Consider the following 14388-nt stretch of genomic DNA (forward strand, 5'->3'; position numbering starts at 1 on the left):
TAAGTTGGTTCATGGTATCGCATTTTACGGGATTTGCCCCTGATACAGTATCAGTATCAGTGCATCCCTAATTTTAAGAAAAGAAACATGAGCTCATTATGAATTTGATGACAGCAACATATCTCAAAAGAGTTGGGACAGATGCAACAAAAATAGCTGGAGAAACATTTTGCAAATAATCAGGTTTAATAACTGCAGCAGGTGAGTGATGTGCTCATCATCAATGTCCAGCACTCTACTGTATAAATTGTTCCAGGTTTAAGTAATTACATCCATTCTGCACATTGCTGCTGTTCCTTGGGACAGGGCGTTGAAATTGTCATCATATTGTTCAGGGAGAGCTGAGAGAACTGCATTAATGATGTAGGATACACAAAGTTAAAATACTGTTTCCATACCAAACTGTATCTTAGAATTGGAATTAGACATTTTGGAATTGTAAAACTGATTTTGTCATAGCACGGCATTTTGTCAAGGTCATTCTTTGTGGAACGCAGGAGGGTGATCCAAGATGCAGGACTCAGAAGACGTACAAGCTCAAAACCCGATTTATTAAAGAGATCTTACTAAATACACAACAATACAGGTCAGGAGAAAATACTCCAAAAATCTAATTCTTTCCCCCCCAAAACACCACAGAACAAGGAGTGACAAGTGACACCGCCATGAGGGAGAATGCGACAAGGAGCAAGGATATTCACTGCCATGCCTACAATAACAAACAGAATGCAGCTACGTTACAAGAAACAAGATGTTCAATCAACAAACCTGAACAGCTCCTATCATTGTGCAAGCAGAGTTAAAACTATGCTTTAAAAATCCACTAAAGGTCAAACTTACAGCTGGTGCTAGCAGCAGCCCTAAAGTGCACCGGCCCACTCAGAAAATGCCTGGTATGCCAGAATACCAGTCCACCCCTGGAATTCACTCATTTCATCATAAAAGCACATGCTATATAGTCACATTAAGATGTGCCAGTGGTTACTTAGGTATTGCAATGAAAAAAAAAAAAGCCCTGCATTACTGGCTGTTTACAGAACGTCAGCTGTCAGATGTTACATTTTATATTATGAAGTTTACATCTGTAAACTGTCCTCAAACCCTGGAAATGTAGTTCTCTGAAGTTTACTGAAGGGAAACTAATGAGTGTCACTGTGGCCACTAGAGGGCACTTTAATATAAAAACATGCTGCTCTGAGACACTGGCACCTTGCCAGTTTGCATATGAGATCACATGATACATAAAGACACTCTTATTGGTTATTTAACAATTTCACACCGTTTTGTATCCATCAGTTAATAAAAAGTTATCTTTTTATTGATTTATAGATACCGTTACAATAACTTAGTGACACTGTTCCTGCTCCCCTGTACATAAACACAAACATTGCAGATGGTATAAATGTGTTCACAGGCAAATACCACATTGATAAACACTCATTCAGTTGAAGCTCGGCTGGACCATATGAACTGAGATTTGTCTCCTTCTCTTTTAAAACTCTGTAAGTTTTAAAAGTTTCCAATGATGCTCATGCTGCTTTTAATCTGCAGTTATGGTTTTATTTAGATCTGCTCCGATGAGAGCTGCATGTTAATCAGCCACAACGACTCACATTTTCCTTCAGTGATATTTGTGAAACCCACAGAGCCGCACAAGAAGAACAAGTGAGACCAAAGTTTCCTGCAGAGATCACTGCTGTGGGGAGGACAGCACCGTCCTGCGAGTTACTGAGTGTCCTCCATACACTGCATTACATTACATTGACATCTTAGTTATAATATGTGTTATATGAGTATGTTTAATGAAAAGATCAAACATAATATATGCAAATCTGTTTTATAATGAAGGTCTACTAGTCTGAGCGCTTGTGTAGAACCAGCAACAGGATTCCAGTGGTTGGACTGGTGCATTACTTCATGAGTAGATGCCATTTTGGTCAGATGGAAACTCTGAAAACACACAGTTCAAACAATAAGAGACCAGTCACAGTTCAAATAATGTAAAGGTTATTCAGGGGCAGATCTTTAGCGAGGAAACAAAGAACAAAGAAGTCTTACAGCCAAACTGTCACAAATAAGGCTTTAGTGTGAAAGAGAGTTTGGTTTGTGTTGCAGTAGATGCTGCTGCTAATGTACAGAACAGGACAGTGTTCAGTGTTTGCGTTCAGTTCAAACTTACAGAAATGAAAGCAAAAATCTGAAAATGGTTTATTCTGACCAGCTTGAATACAAATCTTTAAATGAAGTAGCAAAAAAGCTGCAACTGACCAAAGAGTGAAGAATGAGTAGGCAGTGAACTCTCGCTTCCTTTTTGGCAGCCTGTGGTTTTATACTTTCACATGCCTTCACTTCAAACCGTTTCACAAAGTTCACACCACTTCCTGTGCTCACACTGAATGCTAACATTGGTCTAACAACCCATTAAATATGAGCATAAACCCTGAGAGCCTGGCCTCAGCTTCATTTCTTATATTGTTATGTGCTGTTAATAACAATGAGACCATTGACAATTTATCTTCAACTTAATCGTTCAGAAAATTAACTTACCCACAGCAAGAGATTTAGTCACCTTTTTGGTGACCATAAAGTACAGATTTTCCTTCAGTTCCCAAAACAAAACAAAACAAAACAAAACAAAAAAAAACACTTTATAGCAGGGGCCTCAAGGGTGTCCCTGCAGGTTTTAGATGTGTCCTTGATCTAACACAGCTGATTTAAATGACTAAATTACCTCCTCAACATGTCTTGTAGTTCTCCAGAAGCTGGTAATGAACTAATCGTTTGATTCAGGTGTGCTGACCCAGGGTGAGATCTAAAACCTACAGGACACCGGCCCTCGAGGCCTGGAGTTCCCCCACCACTGCTTTAGTTAATGCTTCCCATTAATCCGAATTCTTTCAGCATCAGTAAAGCGATCAGCGTGGTTGTTCACCCACGTGTTACGATAAAGTTTAACATCCAGACAATGATGATTTGTGAGGTTTGGCTTATATGCAATGCCCTGTCTAAAGTATTTAACAAAAAAAAAACAAAACGAAAAAAACAACAACACAACAACAACAAAAAAAAGAAAAAAAAGAAAAAACACCTAAAACAAGAACTAATAAATTACAAAATTTACTTAATTCCGAGGTTTAGTGAAGTCAGTCTAGCTACTGTACCTACAATGCAGTCTGGTAGCTAGCCACGGCGCTATGTTGAGGCTAATATAAACATGTTAACACAGTGAAGATGGAAAATGAGAATTAAATGAGAGACAAATTCCATCATGTATTAGAATTAAAAATCAATTAATCCTAGTTCATCATCACCACACTGGTTGCTGTGCATGTTAACTGTGATAGTACCATAGCCCTGTCCTCATTTATACTGGTGCTTGACCTTATTTATGCTGTTTGCTATATAAAGAGCAACTGTTATGTGACGGCTGTGTGCAGGCAGGAAAAGGACCCAAGGTGCAGACTCCAGAGACAAACGTAAACTGAAACAGCTTTAATGCTGAACTCAAACAGAACAAAAGTAAGAATCCAAATAACTTACACGGGCAGCCAAAACACAGAGCTAGATAAGGGTAGATCACGACACAGACACAGAGAAACACAGGGCTTAAATACACAGAGGGAGCAATCAGGGAATGGGTAACAGGAGGGAAACACAGCTGGGGCAAATCAGGGCTAACGAGACAAGGGGAAGCAAAACCAGACACATTAACATCAGACAAGGACCTTCAAAATAAAACAGGAAACATGACACAGACTGAACTAAAGACACAGACTCACACGCATGCACTGCAACAGAGGGAACAGAGACGTGGGACCAGGGCAGACACAGACACTGACTGGACACGGGGATATAGCAACTAAGGATACACAGAGACGCGAACTAGACAAGGGGTTACAGCTGACAGGGGAGACAGAGCAACTAGAGAAGACAGAGACATAAACCATAAGACAGAACTCAAAGAAACCAAAGACTAGAAATGATAAATAATATAATAAACTCAAAAACCCTGGGTCAACGACCCAGGCATCCTAACAGCAACTGTACCTCTGGGCTTTTTTGGTCCCTATCAGCACTGTTGTCTTAAAATGTCTTTTTAGCATCACACATTATTGCAGTGGAAACAAGTAAAGAAAATAGCTGCTATGGTTTTACATGTCTTAAAGGCCTGATGTCATCTGTGAAACTTATGAAGAGCCTTTGAAACGTCATGTGTTCTCTTTTTGTATAATTTTTTTATCATGCCTTATGGAGCTTGCTCATTTTCTTATGTAAGCTAAAGAAGTAGACGTTTCTTTGGATAAAGAGCAGCTGTACCTCTGCGCCTGTTTGGTCTGCTGTCTCTTCTCACTGATGAGTAGACTGTAGCTGGATCACACTCTGCACAATAAAACACATACGGAGGTCAGATAGTGAATCTTATAATATACTTATAATATACTGTCAGTATACAGGATGTGTGTTAAAAGACTTATCTCTTGCTGTCTATTTAAGAGCCTTAAATAGTTCTGTTTTCTTGTTCTTTACAAATATTCAACATCCAGTGATTACAGCTCACTGAAAGACCTTATAAGCATTTTCTTTGGTAAACTAAACTAGACTTTGCTGGGAGGAAATAGTGCCTCTCTGGTTAGTTAGTTAATTAGTTAGTTAGTTAATTTATTTCAAACATGTAAACAATATACAGGCACATTTAGTAAAGAAAATAAGAGAGAAAAAAAATAAGATGCAAAAGTCAATACATTTCAACATTGCTTCTGGTCTGAGTCAGTTACATGTTGAACGGGAGAAGTACACACTTATTTAATCCCACCCCTTTGCTATAAGTTATCAGTTAATATTTAGTCAGCTTCATTAGTGATATAATCTGTAATAACAATAGTGAGAAGATTTCTGATATAATATATACTATAATATCACATCATGAAAAATTTTAAATAGAGACATTCACTTCATTTCAATATTTTCCCTTTCTTTATAGATTGAGAAGATCATATTTTTATAACTTTTATGTTTGGACATTGCTTCAATTCCATATTCAGACTGTTCCATAGTTTCACTCCATGAACAGAAACACAAAAGCTTTTTCTTGTAGTACGTACCTTCCCTGTTTTGAAGTTACAAAAACCCCTTAAAATATAACTTACTTCTTTCAAAAAACATACTCTGAATATTACCTGGCAGTTCCTTATTTTTTGCTTTGAATAGAATTGAGCTCAGAGTTGAAAAACAACAACAACAAAAAAAGCCCCCTAAATGAAAGAGGATGTAGATAAACACATGTACAGACTTCTTGTTTCTATAACAAAGCCTTGAGGCAGCTGCCATAGTGCTCAGTGTGAGCCAGGCCTCGTAATGCATGTATTTCTATGGAGGCAGAGATCTGAATGCATATTTAAAAATTGTCAGAGACCATTTCAATGGTTTCAAACTAAACTGTTCACCTGATGTTGACTTTAAAGGACTTTAGATACTAGTTGTGTGTCTGAGGCAAAACACTGTTATTTTACTTTTTACGTATACGTACGTATGCATATTCACAACCGGTGAAAGTTCTAAGCTACAAGTACAGTCAACCTGATCTGAAAAATTAAATACTACAAGTTCATGCTGTGTAATTATGCGGTGAGTGAACCACATTAAGAATAGGTTGTTCAACATTTGCACAAAATTGTACATGTCCTGTGTGTTAAACCATTTTCAGTTAAATAAAGGACACAAGGGAGATCAGTTTGAGAACAGAAAAAAACGCCTCAGCACATGAATCATCACACCTCACAACATAGAAGACATGAGCTTCGAAGGCGTTTGGTGGGGGTGGGGGGTGAGTGTAGGTCTGTGTCAGTGTACATGTGTATGTGTGTGTGTGTGTGCGTGTGTGTTCCGTGTTCAACCGAGAGAACGTGTCCCTTCACCCGGTTAAGCAAAAGTCAACAATCTTCGATCAACACAGAAGGAGGTACAAAGAGTTCTGACAACAATCCTGTTATCATGGAGAATTTTGTTGTTCCAGTCAGTTTCAACCTTGCCACCCTTTTATCGCCTTTGGGCTTTTGGAGTCCTGACCTGACTTTTAAAAAATAATTAGAAAAAAAAGCTCTATGCTGCTAAAAAAAAAAAAAAAGATATTTGCAAAATTCTGCCTAAATATGTATTTTACCTGGTTAATGTGTGTGGCCAGGCGTGGTTTGCAGCGCCGCTGCAGGGGAGGCGGACGCACCTGAGCGGCACCCGCAATCACTTGTCGCCGCCTTAAAGTCTGTGCTCTCTATGCTCTTGTGTTGTCGGGCTGTGAGCTGAAAAGCTACAGCCCATTGTATGCATACAGCAACTGTGTGTGAAAAGTGGTCAATAAAGAGATGCTGAAAAGCGTGTTCATGGAAACATCGTCGGGTCTGTCGTGACATGTTTACAATAAGACTTATGGTCCCGAACCTCTGCGCACAGCGTCTGCAGATCGGGGCTGTACGAAGTCACTTTTATCTTTACGCAGGACTGTAAGCTGTCATCTGGGAGGCGTGAGCGGTGTTTGTTTTTAACATAGTTCACGGTGGAGAACAGCTGCTGACATAATGTGGATCCGAAGGTCCATAATTAACCTACCTGGGGTTGAAAGTCTCGATAAATGCACGGCGTTTCGGCGGGTATACCGGCTTCTGCAAGTGTGACGCTTATTTTGAGCGATGAAAAAATAATAAAATTATTTTATTTTATATTTCAATATCACAATAATCTTCCAAATTAGAACTACAAGTTAAAAAAAAAAAAAAACTAAACACAAATAAAATACACTTCAGCTAAATACTTCTAATTTATTTTCCCAAACCACCCGGAGCCGCAGTACAAGGACTAAAGAGCCGCAGGTTGCCAACCCCTGGCCTAAGGGAAGCATGTATAATGTAAACAGAATTGGTCCTAGCACTGGACCCTGTGGAACTCCATAGTGAACCTCAGTGTGTGAAGAGGACTCTCCATTTACATGAACAAATTGGAGTCTATTAGATAGATATGATACAAACCACTGCAGTGCAGTACCTGTAATACCTACAGCATGTTCTAATCGCTCTAATAGGATATTATGGTCGACAGTATTGAACGCTGCACTAAGGTCTAGCAGGACAAGCACAGAGATGAGTCCACTGTCAGAGGCCATAAGAAGATCATTTGTAACCTTCACTAAAGCTGTTTCTGTGCTGTGATGAGCTCTGAAACCTGACTGAAACTCTTCAAATAAGTCATTCCTCTGCAGATGATCTCTTAGCTGTTTGACAACTACTCTTTCAAGGATTTTTGATATGAAAGGAAGGTTGGAGATTCCAAGGTCTCAGTACTGACCTGGATATTCATGGACTTAAAAACCTTTGCAGGATCTTAACATTTTTTTTGAGTCTGTGTGTCTTGTGGGGCGCCATATTAAATTATTTTCTTGTTCTATACAAATATTTACCATCCAGTGATTACTGATTAAAGCATGGAGCTCACTTAAAGACTTGTAGCATTTTCTTTGCACAAATTGTACTTGTCCTGTGTGTAAAGATCTTCACGATTAAATAACACGAGTAACTTTGACTACTGATGCTTTCTAGCTCACATTAATTTTTAGGTGAACAGTTCAACACTTTGGGAAGTACACTTGATTCCTTTTCACTGATTAAAGAGCAGCTGTACCTCTGGGCCTGTTTGGTCTGATGTCTGTTTGTCCACAACTGATATTGTCTGCTCTCACTGATGAGTAGACTGTAGCTGGATCACAATCTGCACAATAAACCATACAAAGGTCATCAGTGCTGATAGTGAAGCTTATAAAAAAAACCAGTCAGTATTCAGGATGTGTGTCAAAAAAAAGAGTTATTATTTCCCAGGTAGCATCATGAAAAGATTTCTTAGAAACTGCCTAGAAGCCCTGTGGTTGCTTTATCTGTTTCAGTCAAACACCCACCTGTTGTTTCTGGTGATTCCTCTTTGACACCAGAAGAGAACACATTTTACTGCAAAGTACCACGTAGACCCACACTTTGTCACGCTATATGCACACTATCATCAGCACTCAGTCATACAGAAAATATGCATTATAAATCTAAATTTTACTGAATGATTTTCATGCAGGTTTCCATGAACTTTATCGACACTGTGTCTATTTAATGGAGAAAGAGTCATTTAAAAGTTCTATTCTCATGTTTTATACAAAAACTGTGACCATGAGTCCATTACATAATTATCTAACATACGTCAGAAAAATTGTCTTGCCTGTTTGGTAATAACTAATAATGTCTCATCCTACTTTTGAATAGACTGTTTGGTCCCTATCAGTACTGTGGTGTAACATGTCTTTTCACATCACACATCAGTTCAGTGGAAACAACAAGCTGCTGTGGTTTCACAGGTCTTAAACTGCAAAACTATTTCTGTTGTTGAAAGACAATTTGACAGGCAGACAACACATGAGGTTCATTTACTTTAAAGAGGATTTAATGGAAAGGCCTAATGTCATCTCCGCAACTAATAAAGAGCATTCAATGAGTCTCTTGTTTTGTATAATTTTTTTTACCATCCCTCATGGAGCTGCCTCATTTCTTATGTAAGCTAAGCTACACATCCAAAGAAGTAGACTTGATTTCCTTTGAATAAAGTGCAGCTGTACCTCTGCGCCTGTTTGGTCTGATGTCTGTTTGTCCACAACTCATGCTGTCTCTTTCCACCAATGTGTAGATTGTAGCTGGAGCACACTCTGCACAATAAAACACATACAGAAAACATGACAGAAGTTAGTGATGTTTATAAAAGTACAGAAAGTATACATGCTTTGTGTTTTAAAAAAAGGACTTATTATTTCCCATGTATCACTATGAGAAGACTCAGCAGGTTTCAGACACTCTGTGGTAATCTTATTTGTTAGAGAGAAACACCAAAATTTGTCCTTTTTGGGGTTTTCCATGATTAACAGCAGAATAAAAACACAGACTTTGTCAGACTATATTGATACTATCATCACCACTGTGGTAACAAGCTATTCTTTATCTACACACATGAGTTCGGAAGAAACAACAGGGAGATAGCTGCTGTGGTTTTGCATGCAAAGTTTAAAATATTCAAAACTATTAATGTTCTAAGATTTGTATGTCTAGTTAAATGACAATTCTTATTGGGCTGTAGGTGTTAATGTGAGGTAATCTTAGTGTGTTAAAATTAAAGACTGATTTCTGGTTTGAACACTCACCAGTCTTATATTCACATAATATTGACAGTAAGTGGAATTTGATATGTTTAGAATGAATGCTAGAATTGTGCAGCTCCTTTTTGCAACTGGCTCATGAAGACTTCCCACTATGCAGCAACATACGCACAAAACTGCAACTAGAATCTAGAACCAAAGGTGAATATTATGTTATTTTTAAAACAATAACTCTATGAACTACAAAAAAAAAAAAAATTCCATCAGGGCTGTTTTCTGATATTGGGTGGTTTGCAGCCAAAAATAAATGAGAGAGGTCTGAGATTGTTTGAACATGTGTAGAGGAGGAATGGTGGATATGTTTGACAAAAGATGTTGAAGATGGAGCCAAGCAGGAGAAAAAGAGGATAAACACATAAGATTCATGGATGTAGTGAAGGAAAATATTCAGAAGTTTGGTGTGTCAGGGTAGGATGCTAGGGATAGGGTAAGATGGAAATAAGAGAAGTAGTAACCTCTGTTCTTTCCAAAGAAGAAGAGGATAACTGAGAATGTGAATCATAAAGGCTAATTTCACTATTAAAGGCTCTCTGGCCTCAGTAGGGGGAAGGGGGTATATGTGGCGGGTTAGGCGTGTTCTGTGATGACGTGCAGGTGAGATGGACTCACCTGCATGACATCTACAATCACGCCTCGTCGGCTTAAAACCTGTGCTCTGCTGTGTTGTTGGTGGTTATGTGTACAGCCAACAGAGCCTCTGAATGTACTATTACAGAAATTGTGTGGTTATTGTAAGAATAAATGATGCTGCGAAGCACGAAAATGCCATTGGGTCTGCTGTGGTGGTTTAGTTCTATTTTTTTAATAAAAATCTTGAATAAAAAGTGGACGCAAACCTGCAAACAAATTAAAAGAAGTAGGCCTACTATTGAGAAACTCTAAAAATTACAATTAAAATTCTCAACAACAAAAACTGGTGAAAATATAAATGATAAACAACTTAACAACCCCCAAAGTGTTTAAGTCACGTCGAGTGACAGGGCAACATCTAAACACAAGAGGGGGTGAGGGAGAGTGTGCCTGCTCTGCGCTAACACAGGAGCGGCAAGTCCAGCGACCTGGCTGTTACCTCTTTGCTGAGAGAAGTTAAAGTAAAGAATCGATCTCAGCAGGCTAGTATTGATCCGATACCGATACAATCGATATTTGGATCGATCCGCCCACCACTATTATTTTTTTGGTTAAGTTTTTGGAAGTTTTTTTTTTGGGTTAGAATTATATTTAGCTGATCTATTTTATGGGCCTGCTAATTGTGTTTTTGAATCCTGTCTTTGTAAACTTTTTTTGAGGGCTAAAAGAAAATCCATTTTGAAGACAGTCCTCTATGCTTTTGCTGTTTGCTCTCACATACCGAATATTTGTTTACATTTCCATTTCCATTTTTTTCCTTTTTTCTTTTTCTTAACAGCCCTGAGGTAAGCATGTGCAGCTGAAGTGTTTTTATGACAAACAGCAAACTGGACAACCACAGAGCTGTTAACTTCTGTTAATTAACCACAGGCTGAAAAACAAGCATCCAAAGAGCAACCTTCAGGGTCAACTATCAACTACAAACACGCAACAACTAAAGTCTGAAGATTTATGGATTTTTTTAACTTTAAAGGTTTTCAAAAAGTTGTCATTGAAACAAATTGAATCTAATATACTATATAAATATAGTAATTTATTTATGCTGTATGTTAATGTAGGTGCAAAGTATAAGAGTTTAAGATTAGCCAACATGTAGAGCTCAGTGTTGAATTGGTAAATTTGGCAAATGTGTGGTATGGTGATGCACTTTGGGCCGATGGATCAATTGAAGGGCTACTGTGCACTGGCCATACAAGGACTAAAAGCAGCCCATTGATTAATTTTCATTACTGACATTATATTGCCCAATGAAATCTCTTTGCTTGCAACTGGTCTAAAACAAGGCTGCACTCCTTTTACAAGTTAGTTTGTAAGCATAAGTTCAAGGTGTAGTAAGATAGTTTAGCCACTATACTTGTTACATCCCAGCTAGCCTTAAAGAGCTTTTAAAAGCAGTTTTTGTCACTACAGGGTCCTCCAAAGAAGGGAAAGGGTTAATAGAAAAGGCTGTTAACCAGCCAGTTAGGAAGGAAGTACTCCTAACACAGCACCCAGAAAAAAAACAAAAAAAACAAAACATTATAGTGTCAAAAATGACTTGTATGGCCATAGATGCAAAAGCAAGATAGTTCCCAAAGACTCATATAGCCTGTTGCAAAAAACAGTTTCGGTGTGTATAGCTAATTACACTCTTCATAACAACTTTTGTGCAACCACAAGCTTACAGATACAGGCTTATATGTTACATTACTGTGCTGCTGTACTGTGCTGTGCTAAAGAATCACAGTAAAGATAGAATAACATTATTTGTGCGTCCTGTGTTTTCTGACCGACACCCCAAGGTGAACACCACTGCTATTCAGACAACACCTATACAGTTGTGGGTTAAACCCAAATTGATAACTTCACAGGGAATAATAATTATTTATTTATTTATATAGCTCTCCTGTTTGAATTATATTAAAACAGGGGGCTGTCTTCTAGGCTTCATCTGGAGTCCCTGAATTCGATCCTTGGACCATTTTTGCTGCCTTTTGGGGGCATTTTTAACAGAATTCTCTGACAAATATTATGACTGCTGTGAAATTACGAGTACAAACATAACATGTATGAAGTTGGGTTCAGTTTTGGTGAGTGAAATTCTAGGATTTTATCTGTGAGTTTGTGTACACAAATTGTCAGCTGTCTGTGTCTGTGAAATACAAGTGTACATAGTGCATATATATTTAAGGGATTCGCTTTTTAAATGTTAATTGTGAAACTGAAGAACATGTGCTGACTTAAAAAAAACCACTGAATGTTAGTAAAAAATGTTGTTTGTGTGAAACACTTTAGATACTAAAAGAAGACCTAGCCTTAAAACAGTCCTTTTAATAAAGGTTTTAAACTTACATATAATTATACTGTCTATGTCTAGACACAAACATAAAACACTACCCTTGCTCTATTTGACTGGCTGTTGTTGTGATATTTTAAGATGACTGTATGTGATTGTCATCTCCACTTTTTCACTCAAATGTGCCGAAAAACAAACAAAAAAAAAAAAACAGTTCAGCATGTTTTGAAATTATAACGATAAAAAAATTTACAAAATTTTCAAAAGGCAGAAATCCAGAAGTCTGAGTCTCACCTTCAGGTTTCCTCCCAACATGTTGTCTCACCAACAGAACCAGTAACACCAGTAGAATCACAATACAGACTGATCCAACAGATGACAACACAGAGAGAATAGTGGGAGAGTGTGATGAAGGTGCAGATGTAGGTGGAGGTGTGGATGTAGGTGGAGGTGTGGTGGTGTTTCTCTCTAAAACAAAGCAAACACAGTCATTAAGTTGTCGTCACATTGTGAATGTTGAAACTTGCAGAAACACAGACAGGTGAGTGTGTCACCTGTGACAGTGATCCAGCTGGATGGAGACTCTCCATGACCGCTGATGTCACACTTGTAGAGGCCTTCATCAGACCTGGAAACATGCTGGATGGTCATGTGACCTGTAGGCTGCTTCCTGATGAGGGAGCCATCTTTATAGAAAGCAGCTGGGAGGTTGGAGGGAGTGGTCTTTGTTTTACAGAGCAGAGTGACGTCATCTCCCTCCATCACAGGGAGGACAGGACTCTGCAGGATCACTGATCCACCTCAACACAGAGACAAACTACAGCATTTCATCCATTTACACACAGCTTCATCAACACTAACTCCACACACTCAGCTTACCAGCGACTGTCAGGTTAACCATGTTACTGATGGCACCCTCTCTGGACTCACACCAGTAAACTCCACTGTCCAATGGGAAAAGGGTGATAGTGCATGAGGAACCAGCTGGTTGCCCAAACCCATCTCTTCCACACTGAGTCCTCTGTTGTTTGCTTGTGTTTCTCCTCAGAGTCCATCCAGCAGAGCTGTTGTCCTCCTCACAGCTCAGAGACACAATGTCATATTGAAAGAACTGAGAACTGCTGGGACTCACAGTCAGACGAGCTTGGTTTTCTTTGCAGGACAGAAGAGAGATCACAACTAAAAGAAATTGCACTTACAGTCAGTTATTTTATAATGAGAACAAAAAATACATATCCAAGAATAGAATAGAATAGCCATTTATTTTCATTTTACATGTACAACAACATTATGTATGTTCCACACTAACTGTGCCAGAATAAAATATAAATAGGAAAACAGCAGGAATAAGAATCAAAAGCAGGAGAAATTGAAAGTGTTTGTGTGTGTGTGTGTGTTGCTGAGGAAATATTTAATCCAGGAGCAGGTCAAAGTGGTTCAGCTTGGTGGATATCTGGGATTATGATGTTGAAAACTGAGCTGCAGTTCACAAAGAGCATCCTCACAAAGATTTTCCTGTTCTCGAGATAGCTTAGTGGTCTGTGAAGGGTGATGGCATCCTCTATGGACCGATTTGCTCTGTAGGAAAACTGGTGGGGGTCAAGGGATAGGGTTAGACAGTCTCTGATGTCCTGAGAAAGAATCCGCTCAAAACACTTCATGACGTGCTGGGGAAGGGAGAGTGGAGGAGGGGTGGTCTCAAACTGAGCAAGAAGGTATTGAGCTTTTCTGCAAGTATGAAACTGCTGTTGAGTTTTGGGGTGCTTTGGCCTTTGGAGTTGGTGAGTCAGTGCTGGTTTGCAGTAGGGGAACCATAGCTGAACTGAACACAGAGTCCAAAGAGTGGGGATTTAATCAGACCGAATAAACAGACAAGCCAGAGCAGAGCAGCTAAATGGAATAGGGTTCAGGCCTGAGCTGAAGTACTGAAGCGGTGAAGGGCTGCAGAAGGCAGAGCAGTGTGGATGCTGGATCAGAGGCTGCAGGTCTGGTAACGTAAACAAGATAAACTTTGACATTTCTATTTTGATGATAATAATAAATGAATTTGAAAATTTGCATGTTAAAAAAAAAAGATGTTCAGTTTTCAGATCTGCAGTTTGTCCTCAAGTTGTTTCTAACTTCGATTTTCCTGATTTATTTTTTGTCTTCACCTTGATCATCAGTCATTAAGACAACACACAGTGAAAGTATAGAAGTTAAAAAGAAGTTTTTTACTTACAAAACAGAAGCAGCAGAGATGATTCCTTCA

General features: G+C 38.7%; 1 protein-coding gene and 1 long non-coding RNA gene across 3 annotated transcripts in view; both read right to left on the reverse strand.

Moving 5' to 3' along the window:
* The window catches only part of LOC145425643 (uncharacterized), a 96878-nt gene that overhangs the window by 16583 nt on the left and 65907 nt on the right, over window positions 1–14388 (reverse strand). The window lies entirely within an intron of this gene.
* LOC145425640 (uncharacterized) lies at window positions 531–14108 on the reverse strand. 2 transcript variants are annotated; one of them, XM_080298850.1, is made up of 7 exons: window positions 13017–14108; window positions 12692–12937; window positions 12432–12605; window positions 8642–8728; window positions 7669–7755; window positions 4318–4380; window positions 531–1950 (listed from the first exon to the last, which is right to left on the reverse strand). In XM_080298850.1, the coding sequence occupies exons 1-7, from the start codon at window positions 13036–13038 to the stop codon at window positions 1916–1918; spliced, it is 714 nt and encodes a 237-aa protein (XP_080154976.1). In that variant the 5' UTR covers window positions 13039–14108; the 3' UTR covers window positions 531–1915. The 2 variants fall into 2 exon arrangements, with proteins under 2 accessions (XP_080154976.1, XP_080154977.1); XM_080298851.1 differs by lacking the exon at window positions 7669–7755 and having other exon boundaries at window positions 13017–14105.

The sequence above is a fragment of the Astatotilapia calliptera genome, chromosome 3 (assembly GCF_964374335.1).
Source record: "Astatotilapia calliptera chromosome 3, fAstCal68.1, whole genome shotgun sequence".
NCBI lineage: Eukaryota > Metazoa > Chordata > Actinopteri > Cichliformes > Cichlidae > Astatotilapia > Astatotilapia calliptera.

Bases quoted from the DNA above. Each gene is read 5' to 3' on its own strand.
- LOC145425640 (XM_080298850.1), bottom strand. From the start codon at position 13,038: ATGGTTAACCTGACAGTCGCTG. The intron at 12,606-12,691 runs GTGACACACTCA...GCTTTGTTTTAG, and splicing joins CAGCTGGATCACTGTCACAG to AGAGAAACACCACCACACCT. The intron at 1,951-4,317 runs GTACAGCTGCTC...GTGTGTTTTCAG, and splicing joins CAGACCAAACAGGCGCAGAG to AGTTTCCATCTGACCAAAAT.